Genomic DNA, 18,882 nt, shown 5'->3' on the forward strand with positions numbered 1-18,882 from the left:
AAATAAAGCTTACATAATATCTATTTTTACAGGTTCTCCCATGTATCCTCTTGGCTGAAACAAACAAACTAAATATCTCTTGTAATGTTTGACTGAGATGTTGGGCTACAGATTGATAATTCAATACAGGAAATTTCAAGAATGATATTGATAACAAATGTTGTTGTCAGTTATACATAGGGGAGGGGAGGGGAGGGGCGATGTTCTCTAACACTCAGGGCTGTTTAGGGACGTTAAGAACCATTGTTATCAGTGCAGATCGTATTTCTTTGCCAATCTTAATTGTTGTCACCAATAACCCTTTTTACATGTGGGTAGCATCTGTTCAAACGGCTGGACATCAAAGTCTAACACACAGACGACAATATCATATCCTCAGGTCAAAACGAAATAGGAAAAACATAAGACTTTAATAGCCTGAATTAACATTTGTTTTCAACGCAATAACATATGTCAATTATACGCTTGGTGTTGGATATGGTCTAAGGATGCTCTGTTGAACATATATGAAGTTAAAAAGGATAGGCCAATGTTATTTCGTCGAGTTATTACAACTTCTAACGGAATAAATTAACATTAACATTTATGCCCGTACTGAGGAGCCGAGGTTCACTTTGTGTTAAAGGAAAGTAACGAGGCTCTAAATTAAATTTTGATATGTGTTAGATTGTTAATAAACACCGTTATAAGTCCAGGTTCCATTTCTATAACACCTTTAGCTTTAATACCATGCCGAAGGCAGAAGGAATCTATGCAATGTTGATGGCGTGTGTTCGTGTGAGCTTTTGGTTTCAGCATGACATTTTGTGCAAGGACATATAGTGTACAGAAAAGCAACAATTGGTCAGACCTTAATTGAATCTGTTCAAGGGCGTAGGAACCGGGGGGGGGGGGGGCTGGGGGCGCCAGCCCCCCCAGTGAAAAATGTGGAGGGGCGGAAGTATCATTCCGCCCCCCCCCCGCTTCGCAAGTCAGAAAACCCCTTTTTCATTTCCAAATGAGAAAAAAAATCTCATTTGGAGCACCAAATTGCATCTAAGGCCTGGTGAAAATACAAAATTAAGTTTACAAAATGGAGTGGGTGTTGAAGTGTGCTATATTGCACCAAATTGCATCTGAGGCTACCTGGAAATGCAAAAAATTCCAAAGGGGAGGGGGACACCCCCTCCCCTTTAGACCCCTCCCCCAGGCCGGCCATCAGTCTTCAGCCCCCCCCCCCCACTCAAAAGTACCTTCCTACGCCACTGAATCTGTTGTTATGAAACTGGGAATGATTTGTATATTTAAGAACCTAAATAGTTATTCCTGAATGTTTACACCATCTCAGGGTAATATATCATTGCTCTCACTATCTTGGTATACATCCATGCTCTCACCAATGTCACCATACTTAATTGGTATAGGTTTAATATGCTGTTTAAGATGTCATTTGTATCTAAGTTTAGTCAGAAATTACTGCACAATATCTCAAATAGCTCTGAATTCTCTATATTAAAGACCTCTGGGTTTTACGTTGACACAGAACACTTGAACTTAACCCATTACAGTTGCCATTCGAAGTGCTTGTTTGTATTTCACAAGTTAATATAGTGACAGCTATCCAGTAGTCGTAATATTTACACAATATTATGCTGATTGAAGGTCATTTGAAGTCAACAGAGGTCAAAGTCTGGAAACCTTGTAGGCTCTCAAACTCAAACTATTTCTTTGATGAATAGCTTTACTGTGGTCACTGACTTTCACATGGCCCTCCACTTCCACTAATGACTGTTACCTGTCATCAACTTTCACCGTTGCAAAGATTAAGTTTTCAGGAACTCTTTTCTGATGTTCTGGTACTTGACTTGAGATCCTCAGTTGCTCTATCAATCAGATGATTCCATCTATAAAACTTACAAGGCAAGGAATCACTTAGCCTGCTGGCTAAACTGGTTGAGATACGTTCCTTTGTACAGCTGAGAGTCTCAGTTAAAGTGGCTGGATTTAACAGTCTAATACACAACACAAGAATAGTTATAGGAACGTGACAAGCATTTAAGTAGTTCCCCCTTTTTTTGGCCTTGGACTATGGCATATGGATACTATAGATAATCCTTCTAAATGTCAAGACTCTTTAATGTATTTAAATAGACTATAGAAACAGAGTCATAAACATGGTAATAAAATAGATTTTTTATACTTCCCACATTTAATAAAAAACACTGCAAGACACTTCTACGTATTTTTGGACAATATGAGATATCTCGTTGCACCATCAAGTGATGATTTTCTCCCGCCACACCCCTTTCCTGCCCCCCCCCCCTTTGGTTTTCTTTATTATTGCTGTATATATAATGCTAACTGCATAGTGTCGTTGTATTTTAAGTGGATTTTAATATAGCATTTGTATCGAAACTTACACCTCAAAGCTCATTCCAATATCCTCTAACACTGTAACAGTATGATATAAAAATGTCGAGATTTCCGTGTATGGGGTATATGTAAAACGTTCTGATTTTTTTTTCTCTCGAACCATCCGTCCAGACGATGTGCTTTTTGGGAATTAGACTACCGGAATTGTAGTGCTACTTTTAGTTAACAGTTTTTGCTGTTATTTCTTTGCTTCCATGGGAAATCTATGCAGTTCTTTGTCGGACAACGTAAAGCAAAAAAAAAAAAAAAATCGATACGGAAGTAAGATTGGGTTTTCCTGGAGGTTCGCGAATCTCGTTATCTCTCTCACATGCAAGAGTGATTAAAATATAGAGAGGAAACTTCCCAGTCAGAAGCCAACTGGTATCGTTTTTATATATAAAACCAAAAAAGCGATCGATATATGGAACGCGGCGGTGTGTAGATAGTAACGTTAGTATCACGAGTTGATGTGTCGACTAGCATCAACTCGGGCTAAAGTTGTCATATGTAGTATATTGCCAAGATTTGACAACAATGTTCAGTCAGATAAGATTGTAACTTTGAATGGTTTCTTGCATAGTCTGTCTGCTGACTTCGGCTTCACATTTGTTGACATGTGGTCATCTTTCCAGGGTAGAAGGGATTTGTTCGCCAGGGATGGGTTGTACTTAGCTAATACTGGGGCCTCGTTGTTTGATAGGATGGTGAATTACTCTGTTGAACAGCTATGTTTAAACTAAATTGGGGGGGGGGGGGCGATGAGGGCAGGAATACATTTGGATAAGGATTATGTTCCTATTGGAGGCGACTATAGGCGTTTTGAAAGCAAGGAAAGTGATAGTCATAGTGCTAACTTTAGGAGGCATGCTAAGGTACATAGTTTCAGGGATAAGCTGAAGATTGTCTTTACCAATGCTAGAAGTATTCGTAAAAATTTTGCTGAATTTACTGTGCTTCTTGAGGATCTGAAACCTGATGTGTTTGGTATCACCGAATCTTGGTTAAGGGAGGACATTGATAGTGCTGAGGTTTCTCACCCGGGGTATGTTGTGTATCGTCAGGACAGAAGGGATACTCATAATGGGATTGGTGGGGGAGTTTTACTGTATGTTAGGGATGACATTGTAAGTGTTGAGAAATCTCAGTTGCAAGAGTCTTTTGTAAATTCTGTCTGGTGCGAGTTGTCCACAGACAACTCCAAGAGGTCCAGTGATGTTATCACTGTTGGTGTTGTTTACCGTTCTCCTAACAGCAGCGATGATAACGATGTCTTGCTGTTTGATTCAATTAGAAAGGCTGCTAAAGGTGATGTTAACATCATAACAATTGTTATAATGGGCGACTTTAATTTTCCTGACATTAATTGGATGGATGGTTCCAGTAGTAGGAAGGGTAGTTACTTTCTAGATGTTGTGCAAGATTGCTTTTTACATCAACATGTTACTTTCCTTACTAGGGGAGGGAGGGGGGATAACATCTTGGATCTTGTTTTGAGTTCTGATCCAAGCAATGTTTTTGATTTGACGGGTCTAGGAAAACTAGGAACTAGTGATCATGATATACTAGCTTTTGATGTTGTTTGCAAAGTCGTTAATTCTGTTAGCAAGGAAAAAGTCCTTAATTTTCGAGATCAGATACAGAGGCAATTGAAACTTTACTAAAGGGTACAGATTGGATTAATTTGTTTAGAGATATGAGTGCTTCTCAGTCTTGGATTTGTTTAGCTGATAAATTAAAGGTCATTATGGAAAATCATGTTCCGTGGAAGAATCGTCGTCGTAAAAGCAGTATGCCTCACTGGATGAATAAGAAAGTTAGATGTGCAATTAGGCAAAAACGTAGAATGTGGAAGTTGTTTAGGAGGACTAAATCTGAATCTCTTTTGGCCATTTTAAATTTCATCAGCTGAAGGTAGAATGCTTAGTCTCTGATGAAAAATTGGATTTCGAAAATAGCATTGCCCTAAAAATTAAGGATAACCTTAAGGCCTTCTTTTCTTATGTCAGGTCAGAGCAGAAAGTTAAAGATGCAATTGTTTCTCTTAGGGCACCACAGGCTGATAATGTAGTCACTGATAGTCAGGATCTTGCAGATCTTTTGAACAACTATTTTGTGTCGGTTTTTACAAGGGAAGATATGATTAGTATTCCAGATTTTCAGGGGGGCAGTGATAGGCCTAAACTGGATACGGTCTTATTTTCGGATGAGGTTGTCTTAAAGGAGCTGCTTCGTCTTAATGTTTCTAAAGCTTCTGGACCGAATGCAATCCATCCGTATTTGTTGAAGACTTTTGCAAACCTTTCTGCGTTCCACTCTCATTGGTTTTTAGTAAATTTATGAATGAAGGTTATGTTCCTAAGGACTGGAGATGTGCTAATATTACCCCAATTTTCAAGAAGGGTGATAAGTCTAAGCCCTGTAATTAAAGGCCCGTTAGTCTCACTAGTGTTGTTTGTAAGGTCATGGAGTCTATTGTTAAAAAGTCTATGGTCTGTCACTTCAGCAGTCAGTCTTTGATCAGAGGGTCTTAACATGGCTTTTGTCAAAAAAGGTCTTGTCTCACTAATATCCTTGAGTTTATGGAAGATGTAACAAGCTCACTGAATAGGCAGAAGTCTGTAGATGTTGTGTTCCTGGATTTCCCGAAGGCCTTTGATAAAGTTCCCCACCAGCGTCTTTTACTTAGGCTGAAGAGTATGGGTGTCAATGGGAATTTACTGTCTTGGATCGAGAATTGGATTGGTAATAGGAAACAGAGGGTGGTAATTAAAGGCTGTGCTTCTTCTTGGCAGGACGTTACTAGTGGGGTTCCACAAGGGTCTGTATTAGGTCCCTTGTTGTTTGTTGCCTATATAAATGACATCGACGGAGATATTTTGTGTACAGCTAAGAAGTTTGCTGATGACACCAAATTGTATTCTGAGGTCTCTTCCAAAAGCGATTCTGAGAAGTTTCAAACGGATTGGATAAGGTTTTTTTCCTGGTCTCAGGGGTGGCAAATGCTTTTTAATATTGATTAATGCAAGGTAATGCACATTGGTATTAGTAACCAAAAGTTTGCATACAATCTTAATGGTGTGGAGTTACAGGAGGTCTCTGTTGAAAGAGACCTAGGCATCTACATTGACTCATCTCTGCAACCTTCTAAACATTGTCTTGAAGCTGCTAAAAGAGGTAATAGGGTTTTAGGTATGATCAAGAGGAACTTCAGTTTTCTGAAAGAGGACATCGTAGTTAGGCTTTATAAGCAGTTGGTTAGGCCTCATCTGGAGTATGCTGTGCAGGCTTGGAACCCATATTTTGCTGAGGATAAGGAAGTACTTGAAAAGGTCTAGAGGAGGGCTACTAGGATGATTAGTTCCTTAAAGAGTGTTCCTTATTATAGGCGGTTACAACTGTTGAATCTCACCACACTGGAGCTTAGGAGGTTACGTGGGGACTTGATTCAGGTTTTCAAGATTGTTTATGGTTTCGACAATTTATCCTTTACCGACTTTTTCATGTTTGCTAACAGTAGTTGTACCAGAAGTCTTTGTCTTAAACTCCAAAAGTCACATAGTAGGATTAATATTCGGCATAACTTTTTTCTTATAGGGTTGTGAATGAGTGGAATGGTTTGCCTGAGAAAGTTGTCCTTGCAAGTAGTGTCAATGGGTTTAAGAATGCTTTGGACAAGCACTTTAAGCATTGTAATCGGGTTTGAGTGTTTGTGTCTTCAGTTTTTTTTCTCTCTCTATAGGGTCCTTGGTGGGGACTTAAGTGTCCCTCCTGATCCTTTTTTTCTACTAAACTAAACTAAACTAAACTTAACTAAACATCCTTAACGCTACACTGCATTGAACTTATAAAACCGAGTATTCCATGCAGTTCATTCCTGAGAAGAGAGCAAAACCAAAAAAAAAAGTGGAACTTAAAAGTTATTGCCGTTTTCTCCCTTGTATATGACACCCCCTCCCCTCAAAGACCCGACGGCGATGACGGTCAGAGGGGGCTAACAATAATTTATTCTCTTTTTGAACTAAAACAAATAGCAGACGGTGTCCTTTAATTTAACCCCTGGGTCCTACCTGGCTCTCAGCACCGACCCTCTCCCCTCTCCCAACTCATGTATTGTTTAGTTTCTGTCAAAATGGCGAGAGAAGAGGGGTAAGAAGCGTCAATTACTTCGGTGATTGTTTTGATTCTCTTGGGGCAGACTGTCAGCCGTCTCCATGTTTAATACATGGAAAGAATCATGTAATACGTATTTTACGTAGAGTATAGGGACGTATAGGAACAACGATCTGACCAAGCCGTTTGAAATTCCGTTTTAGAAAGCAATCGTTCCTTCGTCGCTTTTTTCCGCTCAGTTATCCACGGTATTTTCTTACATGTATAGTGCGGTTGCTTATGCACAGAAATTCAAGGATTTGGGTTTCCAAGAACTAATTTTCTAGCAAGGTTATGGGCATCTCTTTCCCGTCACCTTCAAACCTGCTGAATCTGATGTGATTAGATTACTTTATCAAGCGATCTCTCTCTTTTTTTTTCTCTCTCTCTCCAATCGACATTCGGAGGGGGTATAACAAGGGAAGAAACCCGCTTAAGGAATTTTGAGATATATTTAGCTGTCTAATAAATAAATTAACATTTTGTAGATTGCAGAACTTGACGACAAAACATTTATGTGATAGAAAGTCAAGTTAATTGAGTAGGAATCATACCATGTGTTGCGGTAATCCTGCCCGTATTAAGTTGGTTTGTATATTGGCAGTATCAGTACGTTCCACCGTCGTGAAAAAGTCATATGCATTAGGCGCAGCTAGACCTTCTGTTTTTAAGAGGGGGGGGGGGTCGGGCACTACTTTTCTATAGGAGGTAGGCTTGACCTGTTCCCCCACCCAAAACAAGTGACAATTTACCGCCTTTTCTTGGGGGGGGGAGGGGAGGGGGTGATGGGTTGGGTGTATGGCAGATATGGTTATCCTCCCGTGGCTATCCCACTGGCCATAGGCTACTGTAGACTTTTTAAGATCTCAGCAGCATTTCTTAGTACACTTCACGTTTACATATATATCCATGGATTTTTCTAATATCTTCCTGTTATGCTATAGTATGGAACATATGTACAAAACGCCCTAGTCTACTTGAGGGACACTTCCATGGGTGACATTCTTCGTTGATATTACAAGGGTCGATTTGGGTTGGACTTCGGAGTAACATGTGATTAATATATTCTTGCGTACTGTATATATATATATATATATATATATATATATATATATATATATAAATATAAATGAAAACGTAATGATCTCTAGAGTAAGGCAAAATATGTCACCAAAAACATATACTTCTCTAGGGGAAGCCATTATCATTTCATTTCGATAATAACGGACCGTGCGTAACATCCACATCCAGGAATAATGAAATTTTGCACCCAAGGGTGTGATTAAAGTCATATACTAACTGAAAAATCAATTCAGTTCTTCATCACATCTGTCGATAAAGATCATCCTGGATAGTAAGTCTCTGTCCTCTTTTACGGTCAAGCCGGCGTCTTCCTCGTTCTGCCACCGTTTGCATAAACCTGTTACCCCCCCCCCCCCCATAATACGTGAGAAGGGAGACATAATTGGGAAAGTAAAACCACTTAATCGGTCGAGAGGGTTAGCTGACGGCGGTCACTTACACGGAAACATTCTTCTAGAAATCCAAATTAAACCGTGCGACTTCCGTGCCATAGACACTCAGCTGATTCTATAGTGTTCCATAGAAATATAATGACGATGACGACGACTTCATCATCGTCATCGTTATCATCATCATTATCGTCATCGTCACTATAATTATCATTATTTTTATTTTTGCGGAGTTGAGAAATCATGACATTAAATTGTTTCAACAGTTACCGACTACAAACCATGAAATGCGATAAAGAAACAAAACAAAGTGACATACTTATTGATCATGAAACAATCGTGAATATTTTGCTGATCATCTGTAGGCGTTTGTACGGTTTCATTGTTATACGTATACGGTACATACCTATACTATGGATAATGTTTTCCTATTGAGTGCTATACGTCTGAATTATGTTGCGCCCTCCCCACCCCACCCACCCCCCGCCCACTGTCTCCGACCATTTGACCCACTATCGTCTTCCGGTGGCAAGCAATGGTCCACTTGTATGGAACATATAAATATGTCGCGCTGTTAGTTGAAAAAACTCAATCTCAGTACATGTTATTCTTAAATTTAGGTTTTTCTGTTTGAATGTGCATACGTATTGTTACCAGGTAAACCCATTGTTACTTCAGGAAGTCGAGCATATTAGGAACATGGTTTGTGACGTCATCATGACGGACGTTCAAAATTTAAAAGATTTTATTTTCGTTGTAATTGTGTTGTTAAGTTTACAATTGACACGTGATACATTTGGAGAATGTTAGCATATACTTGGCTATGTTATCTTCATACAACTTGTTCGTAAAACACCTATTTTCCTCAGTGGAGAAATGATTGTACGTTGTAAAGAAATGCCATGATGACATCACTAACTCTGTTGTTGCCAGATGCATTATTAAACTATTGCATACAAAGTTGCAATAACTGTAAAACCACGATATATAATGCTATGAGGCTTTGATTTTCACCTAAAGATGAAGCAGTTTGTTTTTCAGTATATGAATGAAACAATAAAATTCAGCCTGTTTCCTAAATTGCACTGTTGCAACTCTCCATGCCTCGTTTTGAACACACCATGTGATCTTAGTGAGTCAGCTCTTGAAATTGAGCATACTAACGAACATATGTATACAGACGTTGCAATTTTCATCTTATTATCGTTATCCTTTTGTTGTGAATACATTATTTATAAGGTTGAATGATGGACGAAATTGCATCAGCTTTGTCGGCTTTCTCCAATTAATTATATCATTGGCCAAGTGCGTCATAATGACTGACCAATGGTAGGCTCTGTACCGTTGTATCGCGTTACAATTAGCCCTTACACGGTTCGACGGGTAATTTTATTATAACTTCCGAATATAATAGATACCGTATCTAGCTTTCAAATCTAACTCTCTCTCTAGCATCTCAAGAACTTACTTGCGACCTTCACCAGCTGACAGTCACCCTTTGATCAATAAGATGTATACAGATCTTGCAATATTACAATGTCATATTGTGTGTTAACGAAGAGATGCAATTCGCAGAAACGTGACTTCCTTGTTCACTATTGCAGCGCGTATGGAAAGCCATTTAAACATTTAATCGGGAATTTCAGATATCTTAATATTGTTTCTTATTTTAGATATCTAAAATTCTATTTCAGATATCTAAAATTCAATTCGAGATATCTTAAATTTAATTCGAGATATCTGAAATTTTATTTCAGATATCTGAAATTGAATTCGATATATCTAAAATAGATTTCGAGATATCTGAAATCCTATTTCAGATATCTGAAATGGAATTCGAGATATCTGAAATTGAGTTCGAGATATCTGAAATTGAATTCAAGATATCTGCAATTCTAATTCGAGATATCTGAAATTGAATTCGAGATATCTGAAATTCTATTTCAGGTATCTGAAATATAATTGCAGGTATCTCGAATTCAACTTCAGATATCTGAAATTCTCCGGTATTTCGAGATATCTGAAACTGATTTTAAGATATCTGCAGTTATTTGTAGATATCTTTAATAAATTGGAGATATCTGTAATTTAATTTGAGATATCTGAAACTATTACGAGATATCTGAAATTCCTTATTAAATGTTAAAACGGCTTTCCATAAACGCGTTGTTTGTGACTGCTCTCTGCAAGTTTTGATAATTTCCCAGGAAATTATGAAATGTCTATGGATGAAAATGGGATAAATAAGAGTCAATGATTGACCAAACTCCGAATAACATGTAGCTATTCGTATATGGGATATTGATATATGTCCTATCAGCCTTTTGATACCTCTGCTCACAGACCTAGTACTACAGTTTATTCTATTGTTTATCCAGCTATATTGCTTGATGTTCTCAGATTATCTTTCTTATTATCACTATACTTAAGAATCTATGTCCAGTTACTTGTGTGTACGTTTCACTTCAACTCTACAGCCATAGCTGAAGAAGTTAACAGGGAGGGGGGGGGGGGGGTTATTTAAACTACATATATATTGTTAAAGTCAGTAAACCTGCTTCAACTATATGAGTCCTGTCTAATAGAAGTTTCTGCATTCAGCTCAGACATCTTTACTATTTAAGACTCTCGTCCTGTTTCCCCGCTTTGCACACAATTTAAATGCCATTGTCTTGTCCTGTCAAATATTGGAATTGAACGGTGTTCTAATAAAAAACAAGTTTTTTTTATTTTTTTTTTAAATTTCTCATAAATGTCTCGCTCGTAAATTGAGCTCACTAAAGCCCTTCGCAGCAATTAGACGCTACACCACGTGCACGTTTTTACATGGTGTTGGGTGAAGTCGAAATTATACGTTTTGATATTAAAATCAATATTGCTATCGCATATGGAAATATGAAGTGTCTCACTAAGTGAGTTCTGTGACAAGGGAGAGAGAGAGAGCAAGCGAAAGGGGTGGAGGAAGATGTACATAGTTCAACTTGTAGGGCAGTGAACCGTCGCAGTACAGGCACAGATCACATAGGCGAATCTACGTATATATAATACTGTAAAATAGTCACTGAGGAAATGATATGTGATTGATGAATTTCGATCATGTATGTAAATACATTAATCGGTGAGTGCCGAGGTATGGTAAATCCCCAAAGCAGCGGCGGAGTCGGTAGTTGTTTTGAAACCATGTTAAAGGGAAGAACCAACTTTAACAACTCTTATAGATGTTTATGTCAAGACATTATATATTAGTATGGTCAGGGAGTGAGATGAAATTTGCGACTTCAAACTATCTTACAAAAAGGTTGTCACAAGAAGATGGAAAACGAAATTAAAAAAAAAATAATAATCATAAAATTGGTCGACGCAGTTGACCTGTCTTATTCGTTCCTTTGTAAGGATGTCTACTTGGTTCTGCATTGGCCACGCCGCGGACAAACGGCTCACCAAAATTGATAACCTTTTCAGGAACATTATAACAGTACGACAAGTTACATTATCATCGAGTATTTTAATATCTCATCATGCTTTATACTAATCTTTTTTTTTTCATATTAAAATCTTGTATTTTATAGAACTATTATCATCGCTACACTCGAGGTGCTTTTGGCATTCCAAACCCCCCCCCCCCCCCAAAAAAAAAACAAACACATTTCACTCTGCTTTGACGTAAAATACGTGTGTCCTACTTTCATTTCAAATGACAAGGATTCCCATGAAGTTGACTCATTGTTGCCCTCAACCTGCACTGAAGAAAAAATCTTGCTTGTTTAACTTTAACTACTGTATCATGTGGAATAAATCAGAAGTGAAACAGATTTTTTTTGTAGAGGTTAACTCTATGGACGGGTTGAAGGTCGGGTTGCGTTGGGGTTGAGGGTGGTGGCGGGGAGGGGTAGGGATATGAACGTAATTGATGGATCATGCACGGTACATTCTGTTAAGACTCTCGTTGAGAACAGAGCGTCAGAGGGCTGGACGTAAGTACAAGATGAAAAGTCAAGTTTGTTCCTCGTAACGCGTTGCTATGGATACCATTTTGCTTATTGTCCACACGTGCGTGGAGAATAATCTTGAATCACCGGTAACCATCACGCGTATGGTCCATATCAAGAATTGATTTTGATAAATTCAGACATTTCTTATCTTTTCTACTTTGGAAAAAAAACCTTGCAGAATTACTGTAGGCACAAAATTAATTTGATAAATATGAATCCGTTACAAAAAAAAAAAAAACACTGCTATCACTGAAGGTTTTGTATTTTTTTCAACAATTGCTTTTCTCTTCTCAGAAATGACATATTTATCCTCAGAGACTCATCCATGAAAAGCGACTGGGATTGATTCAGTCTATAGAACACATGCCATTTATTTCAGTTCCTTGCAATAGCAATCAAGATAGAGAACGTATTAGATTTTCTTGACGCCAAAGACGATATATATAATATATAGATTATACGTTTGCCACGGCAACTGGTATCAGGTGTCATCATTTTTGTGTACTCTTGTTGCTTGTATAAAACTAAAAGAAGATTTAAACGGATAAATCAAATTGTTAGTATTTATTTAAAGAAAAAATGGGGAGGTTGACATTATATCAAGTAGGAGCCTTAATTAAAGGAACAAAAGTAAACATATCATATCATTTTAGAGATGAAGATCTTGGAAACGGAGGCCAAGCTATAGAATCATCACTAGATATCACGTTTCTGTTGGACTATGTCACATCAACATTAAAAATAAATAAATAATAGGTTTGCGTCACCCTTTATACCTGGATTTTACTTTGGTTCCTTAAAAAAAAAAAAAAAAGTTGATTAGAGAAAGATACTGTACCTGAATATCTCTTATTAATGAACGACAATATGTGTATAACAAACATTAATATTTCATAAAAAAATGCCTACGTTTGTAGACAAAGATTCCTATGGTTTTGTTGTCTTATTGATATTTTTCTTTCATATCGGACGCCCACGCGGCGATCATCCTTGATCTCATATTGACAAAATGTTCTACATGTTGACGTCAAAAACGGCGATGCAAATGATTTAGCCTCGGTAAAATATTTATAGCAAATCGACTAAATTGATTGTGACATTTGATGAAGTAGGTAACTCCATAGAAAAAAAATGGAGGAAGGGTCTAAATATATATAGGCCTATATATATATATATATATATATATATATATATATATATATATATATATATATATATATATATTGAGAAACATACATTTTGACAAGGAGGAATGAATAGGCTATTATAACGGTGTAATGACTTGCTCAAGCGATTGTTCAACCAACAAGGGTTAAGAACTGAAGAAGAACAAAGCCAGCACTAAAATTGGATCATGCTCGTCTTTGACAGGACAGTTTCTGTAATTGTAGTGCATTAAGAAGAAGATTACATCCTCCCATAACATTGCATATTCATTATTCATGAGACGGCTGCAAAGAACTGTAAATTGACTTAAGAATCACGGTACAAGGCTAAAGTTGGCAACTTTTGAACCGTTTTCCTTCCCTTCTTCTTCCGATGACTTTTCAGACGTACACAACAGCGTCTCATTCAACTATCACGGTGTGGCCCATATTTATTAAGGAGCAGAAAGAAGTTAGCTCCAGCCATCAGCAATAAATTCAAGTCAGAATAATATATCGCATCAATAGTCAGACGCATGCCAGAACTCCGGAGATGAGTTTGAATGTCAAGTATCGTTTTGCATGCCTGTGCAATATAATCAACTCTCACTATGTATATCCCACTATCTGCTTGATATAATCTCGTTAAATGTTGTCTCATTCCATGTTATAACTCTATACATATTTGGCGCAGCCATATAGTCTGGCTATAGATTATAGTAGTTATATGTTCTTTGACTGGTTTCAGAAACAACTGAGTTCTCTATAGCTGTATCGCAGTGATACGGTATTGGAATAATGCATGCATCTCCCTCAGACAATGCAAAGAGGCACAATGTTTGCCCGTTATTCTTTGAATTCTGATCGCAATGTTGTGTGTGTGAGGGTACCACTGACCCACGGCAGGTTTTCCAGATACGTCTGTCCTATCGTCCACTATCAGAAGGGAATGGCCAGGGGTTGAAACTAATGAGGTACTGTACGGGATGTTTCGGATCAACTTCACAAGACCAAATCAAACCAGACTAGATTCACATTTTGCAATTTGTTGCAATGATGTTTCGCTGGAAGTCCGATCTTGTCACCTCAATTTAATACTGTTGTACTGAACCATTCTATATAGCCTACTGTGTGTATATCAAGCCATCTTAATGAGAGAAATAGCTACTTCTTATACTTTACAACTACACCAAGCACTTTGAAAAATGAAAAACGTTATTGTGACCAATCTATGAAACTAGATTTATTCTTAGTATATATTCTTCAAACAAATAATACAAATGGTTACAAAACTTAACATTTCCCCCTTTATCGACATATTTGTTCGTTATACTATATAGTCTCTCGTAGCCTACCATTCCCTTCACGGCCTCTACTTCATCACTATAAGTGATGATAACGTTAAGATGACGTCATCGTTAAATGAATCTTATTATGTTATTTTAAATAATGCTTTTGCAAGGTGCTGATACCTGCTCGGGGCGTATATGTTGGGATTAGAACTTTAACTGTAACTGTCCCCGAATAGCTGTGCTCATGATGACCTGCAGCTAGAATCATTTGTCTCGGCGTCTAAATGTCCTTTTCCGAATGTACCGAGCAACGTTTGTCTTCGTGACTTTGTAAATCGTAAGATATCAAATTGTTTCCTGTGAAGATAAGAAAAGCTTTGTCAGTTTTGTAGCGATTCTCTCAGTCACATGTTTGAACGGGTATGGAACCTGTTGCAAGGAACACTACAGACAGCAGCGTAACGATGGACTAATTGGTAGTCAGTGGTCCAAAATTTGGGCTCTAAAAGCAAACAACCATTCGCTGTGAGGCGGGGAGGGGGGGGGGGGCGGGGCGGGCAGGAATTTCTTCATACCATATATATAAGAGCAGGTATCAGAGACTTGCAAAAGCATTATATATATACGGATATATTGCATGTATTTTAGTAACATAATAACACTACAACGCAACGAGATTCGGTTCCCACATCTTCTTGGGATATTGAACCTGTTACTTTTGATCTGTGTAAATGCTCCGGGGCTAGCCGGGAGTGGGCTTTCCCTACTAACTCAACCCCTAGCGGGACGCAGCCGACCACATAACCTAATAGTAGTTTAATATGTCGGAATGCCCAAAACTTTCTTTGGCGGGTTGAAGGAGAGGGGCAATACCGTGTGGTTTATAGGATGCGACTGTTGGTCATTAATCCCGTGCTCCACCAGTACCGGAAATCATACAGTAGGCATCTGGCAACATAATTGTAATAACGAATATTTATCAACATACCTAAAACGATTTTGTAACCAATGAATGTTACACAATGAATGTCGTTACGGGTGACGAAAGAGGAAATATCCAAAATAAGGAAGTAACCCTAACGGTATATAAGGTAATTAAATGGGTTTGACATCCTATATCTTATGCATGGCTTAGTCGGACATGTGACTTGAGTATCGCGACATCCTTCTTCTAACGCATGGCATAGTCGGACGCGTGACTTGAGTATCACGATACGTTATATTCAGGGAATATCAGTGAAAGCTCTCTGTCATAATTGAATATGGTAATGTTGCAAATGCTGCATCGATTCTTCTTTTTCTTTTAATATAAAAGCCTGTAGTGTCGAGTTGCAGTTATTGTAAGAATAAACAAATATTCAAACGAACAAAGTAAAACGAGAAATGAAGAGATAGATATATGTCATATCGCTTAATTAAACGTATTATTTTAAAATACAACGTGTTGTCTTGTTACAACAGAAACGGAGGCCTACTTTACACTATTGTGTGGGAACTTCAATTACTCGCTGTTTTTTCTTTGCATATCCAGAATACCTCTGATGTAACATTAACCCCACCCCCCCTCCCCCACTACAAGCGCCGGATTAAATTGTCCGGCCGGCCCGGTTATACTCCACGCCAGACTAACTTAGTCTAATTTTGTCTAGTCTTCGCAAATATCTCTGACATTTACTTCAAAGATGGTGGTTTGGTTTGTGTTCCCTTTGATGTGTTTTTTCTTTAATTTGCAAACCTTTCAAGGTTTCGCTTTATTTCATCATAGCTGTTGCGACTTTGTCGACTAAAGAAACAAATTATGTTTTGATGTCCGTTTTCTCTCCTTTACACGTCGAGTATGTTGTGCAATAGCATATACATGCTTACGTAAAAATTGATAATATGAGAAAGTTAAATAAGTAAAATTATCTACCAGCAATTGGAAAGATAAAATATGTTTATGTCAAAGCGTAATCACAAACCATTTGGCAGAAGTTATAAACTACTCAATGTTGGTACGGATTGTATCAAATATCGTCCACAAGTAGCATTTTGAGATGATTTTTGCTTAAAAGGTGTGCGATTCTACGCTATATTAAAATGATACCGCTGGTTGGTAGCTTGCAGTTTCCATTTCGAAAGTATGCAGTAAAATGACAATAATCTATATAGTAGTGTAACGTCGGTATGTTTAATCAGGAGAACGGATTGATAAATCTTGAGAAATTTTCGACCGTTCCATTTTGGTTGTCAATGGATCTTGTCCAATATCCAGCTCAGTTCATACAGGTATTCTTACCTTCTGGCTGCATAGAATACAAATTGAGGAAGGCGGCCTCTATTTTGTAAGTTTCGAGGCGACTACACTAATTAGAAGGTACATTGTGCAAGTAGGCAGACGGAGTGACCTTTTCTTTCCTCTCAGAAGAAGACTTAGAGACAGATCGTATATCACTTTGACACATTTTTGCTAGATAAAAGCCATAGTTTGGGCTTTTAGGTATGCAAGTGTATTCAACTGGAAGCGTTGTGAATGTTTAGAGTAACGTTTAACCCGACAAAGACCTCCACGTTATTAGTAGTACAGTCCCAGCAACTATGGCTCACATGCACGGTACAAACATAAGCGACCTAGGCCTACTTTAACTTTGGAAAGTTTACATACGAATCTCCCTACAAAATCGGAAAGAGTACAAACTGCAGTCACGTTACAAGCTACTCATATCACTGGTACATGCTTGTCCAGCGTAACCTAGGCAAAAGGCCTATTATTGTGACGCAGTCATGGGTCAATTAACCTACTTCAGTAAGGTTGTAGTCCTATTTCTATTGTTCAAATTTGGCCTAAGCTAGGTTAACACTAACATCAGGGTATAATAGGCGGGTCCTTACTTTCACGATTTAGAAATAAACCATTCCTAGTCGCACCCAAATGCGATCCCAACGCTATTTTAAGGCTAACTGTTAAAATCCTAGCAATCTCAGAATAACGTACGCGATCCCATGCAGCACAAACATGACTATCCAGCAGGCTATAGGTTATGATTAGCCTAACCACAATTGAAGTACATTGTAACTTACGCTAGGCTAACTTGTTAGTTGTAGGCTATGCAAAGTTTACTAGCTGGTTAGGTTGCAGTGGGCCTATCGTAAGACCCATGGGCGGCGATCATGGGGGGGGGGGGGGACGGGGGATATGTCCCCCCAATATTTTAGGTGGGGGGATATAGTATCTAATATCCCCCCAATATTTGGTGGCATAGTTTTTTTTCAAGCATATGTTTTGTATTTTTTTTATGATATCGCTGGTAATTTCAAAATAGAAAATGCTTAGATGCAACTTACAAGGCCTGGGAAATGCCATTTCCAGCGATCTGGGAGGCATTTTCGGCGAAATTTTCTTTTGGGCTTAGCGCTAACTTATGGTGGCGCTACAATTAGAAAGTCTGGGTACAAGCTTTGCCCCTCCCTTGGCAAATTCCTCGCAAGGCGCCTGTCTAACCGTGTCACAATTTATTACTATATATGACCGAAAGTAGTTTTTTTTTTTTTTTTTTCTCGAAATGAATAGCTAGACGGACTGCATCCGTAATGAAATTTGGTTTGCATCTTGTGTTTGAGTGTAAGTACGTACAATCATATATATGATCCACATCGATATGGGTTCACTGGGTTTCCATTTGGCCTGTTTCCTACAAGATTTCTAACCGCAGGTGCGTAGCCAAGGGAGGGGGGGGGATGAAGGGTGGAGACCGCCCTCCACCTCGAGCATTTTTTTTTTGTATTTTCTATGATTTGATCAATTTCTATGATATCGAAGTTTTATAGTAGCCGTTATAAGAGGTTTAAATATTTGTACACCAATAATTTAACTGTGTCTGAATTTTCAAAAATTCCTTGACCAACATTCTTCATCATACTTCCCTCTACTCGTGCAATTTTGACCGGTCTATTAGGGGTTGAGGGGGGTTTTTCTATATTGGTTGTCCATAGATGAAATTTTGTGCAACATTATGGGTGTGTTTTGAAGTGAATTTATTATTCAAATTCTGAACAAATAATGGGCTTAAAACCTTGAAAAGTGGGGCTGACGGGTATTGTGGGGCGTTACGTAGAATTACCTACAAAAGCAATGATCCACAGGAGATGCGATGAGGTCGAACATGATGTGTGACTGGTGACAATCTTGAAAAAAAGTTATGAATGGAAAAAAAAACTATTCGGAAAAACTTGGTTCTCAGGCAAAAGTGTACATCTGGTTGGTCATTTTCAAGCCCGAGAAGTGCCATTTCCGGTGATCTGGGGGGCTACCAAAACCAGAAATTTTCTTGTACGCTGCGCGCCAACCAATGGTGGCACTCCGCTTTGATAGTAATTCGCCTGCATCCAAGCAAATGTCCCCCCCAATATTTGAAACAGATCGCCGCCCCTGGTAAGACCTACAACTTAAAGGAGGCCT

The 18,882-nt window shown here is 38.3% G+C and overlaps 1 protein-coding gene across 3 annotated transcripts in view; it reads left to right on the forward strand.

Annotated features, from left to right (window-relative positions):
* The window catches only part of LOC139959075 (vascular endothelial growth factor receptor 1-like), a 140,647-nt gene that overhangs the window by 14,266 nt on the left and 107,499 nt on the right, over positions 1 to 18,882 (forward strand). Inside the window, exon 1 of one of the 3 annotated variants that reach the window (XM_071956638.1) lies at positions 17,088 to 17,229. The exons of the other annotated variants lie outside the window; for them this stretch is intronic. Within the exon in view, the coding sequence (XP_071812739.1) occupies positions 17,208 to 17,229 (22 nt within the window). The 5' untranslated portion in view covers positions 17,088 to 17,207. Of the gene's footprint in view, positions 1 to 17,087; positions 17,230 to 18,882 lie in introns of those variants that run through there. 3 annotated transcript variants of the gene reach the window in all.

Source organism: Apostichopus japonicus, chromosome 18, assembly GCF_037975245.1.
Source record: "Apostichopus japonicus isolate 1M-3 chromosome 18, ASM3797524v1, whole genome shotgun sequence".
NCBI lineage: Eukaryota > Metazoa > Echinodermata > Holothuroidea > Aspidochirotida > Stichopodidae > Apostichopus > Apostichopus japonicus.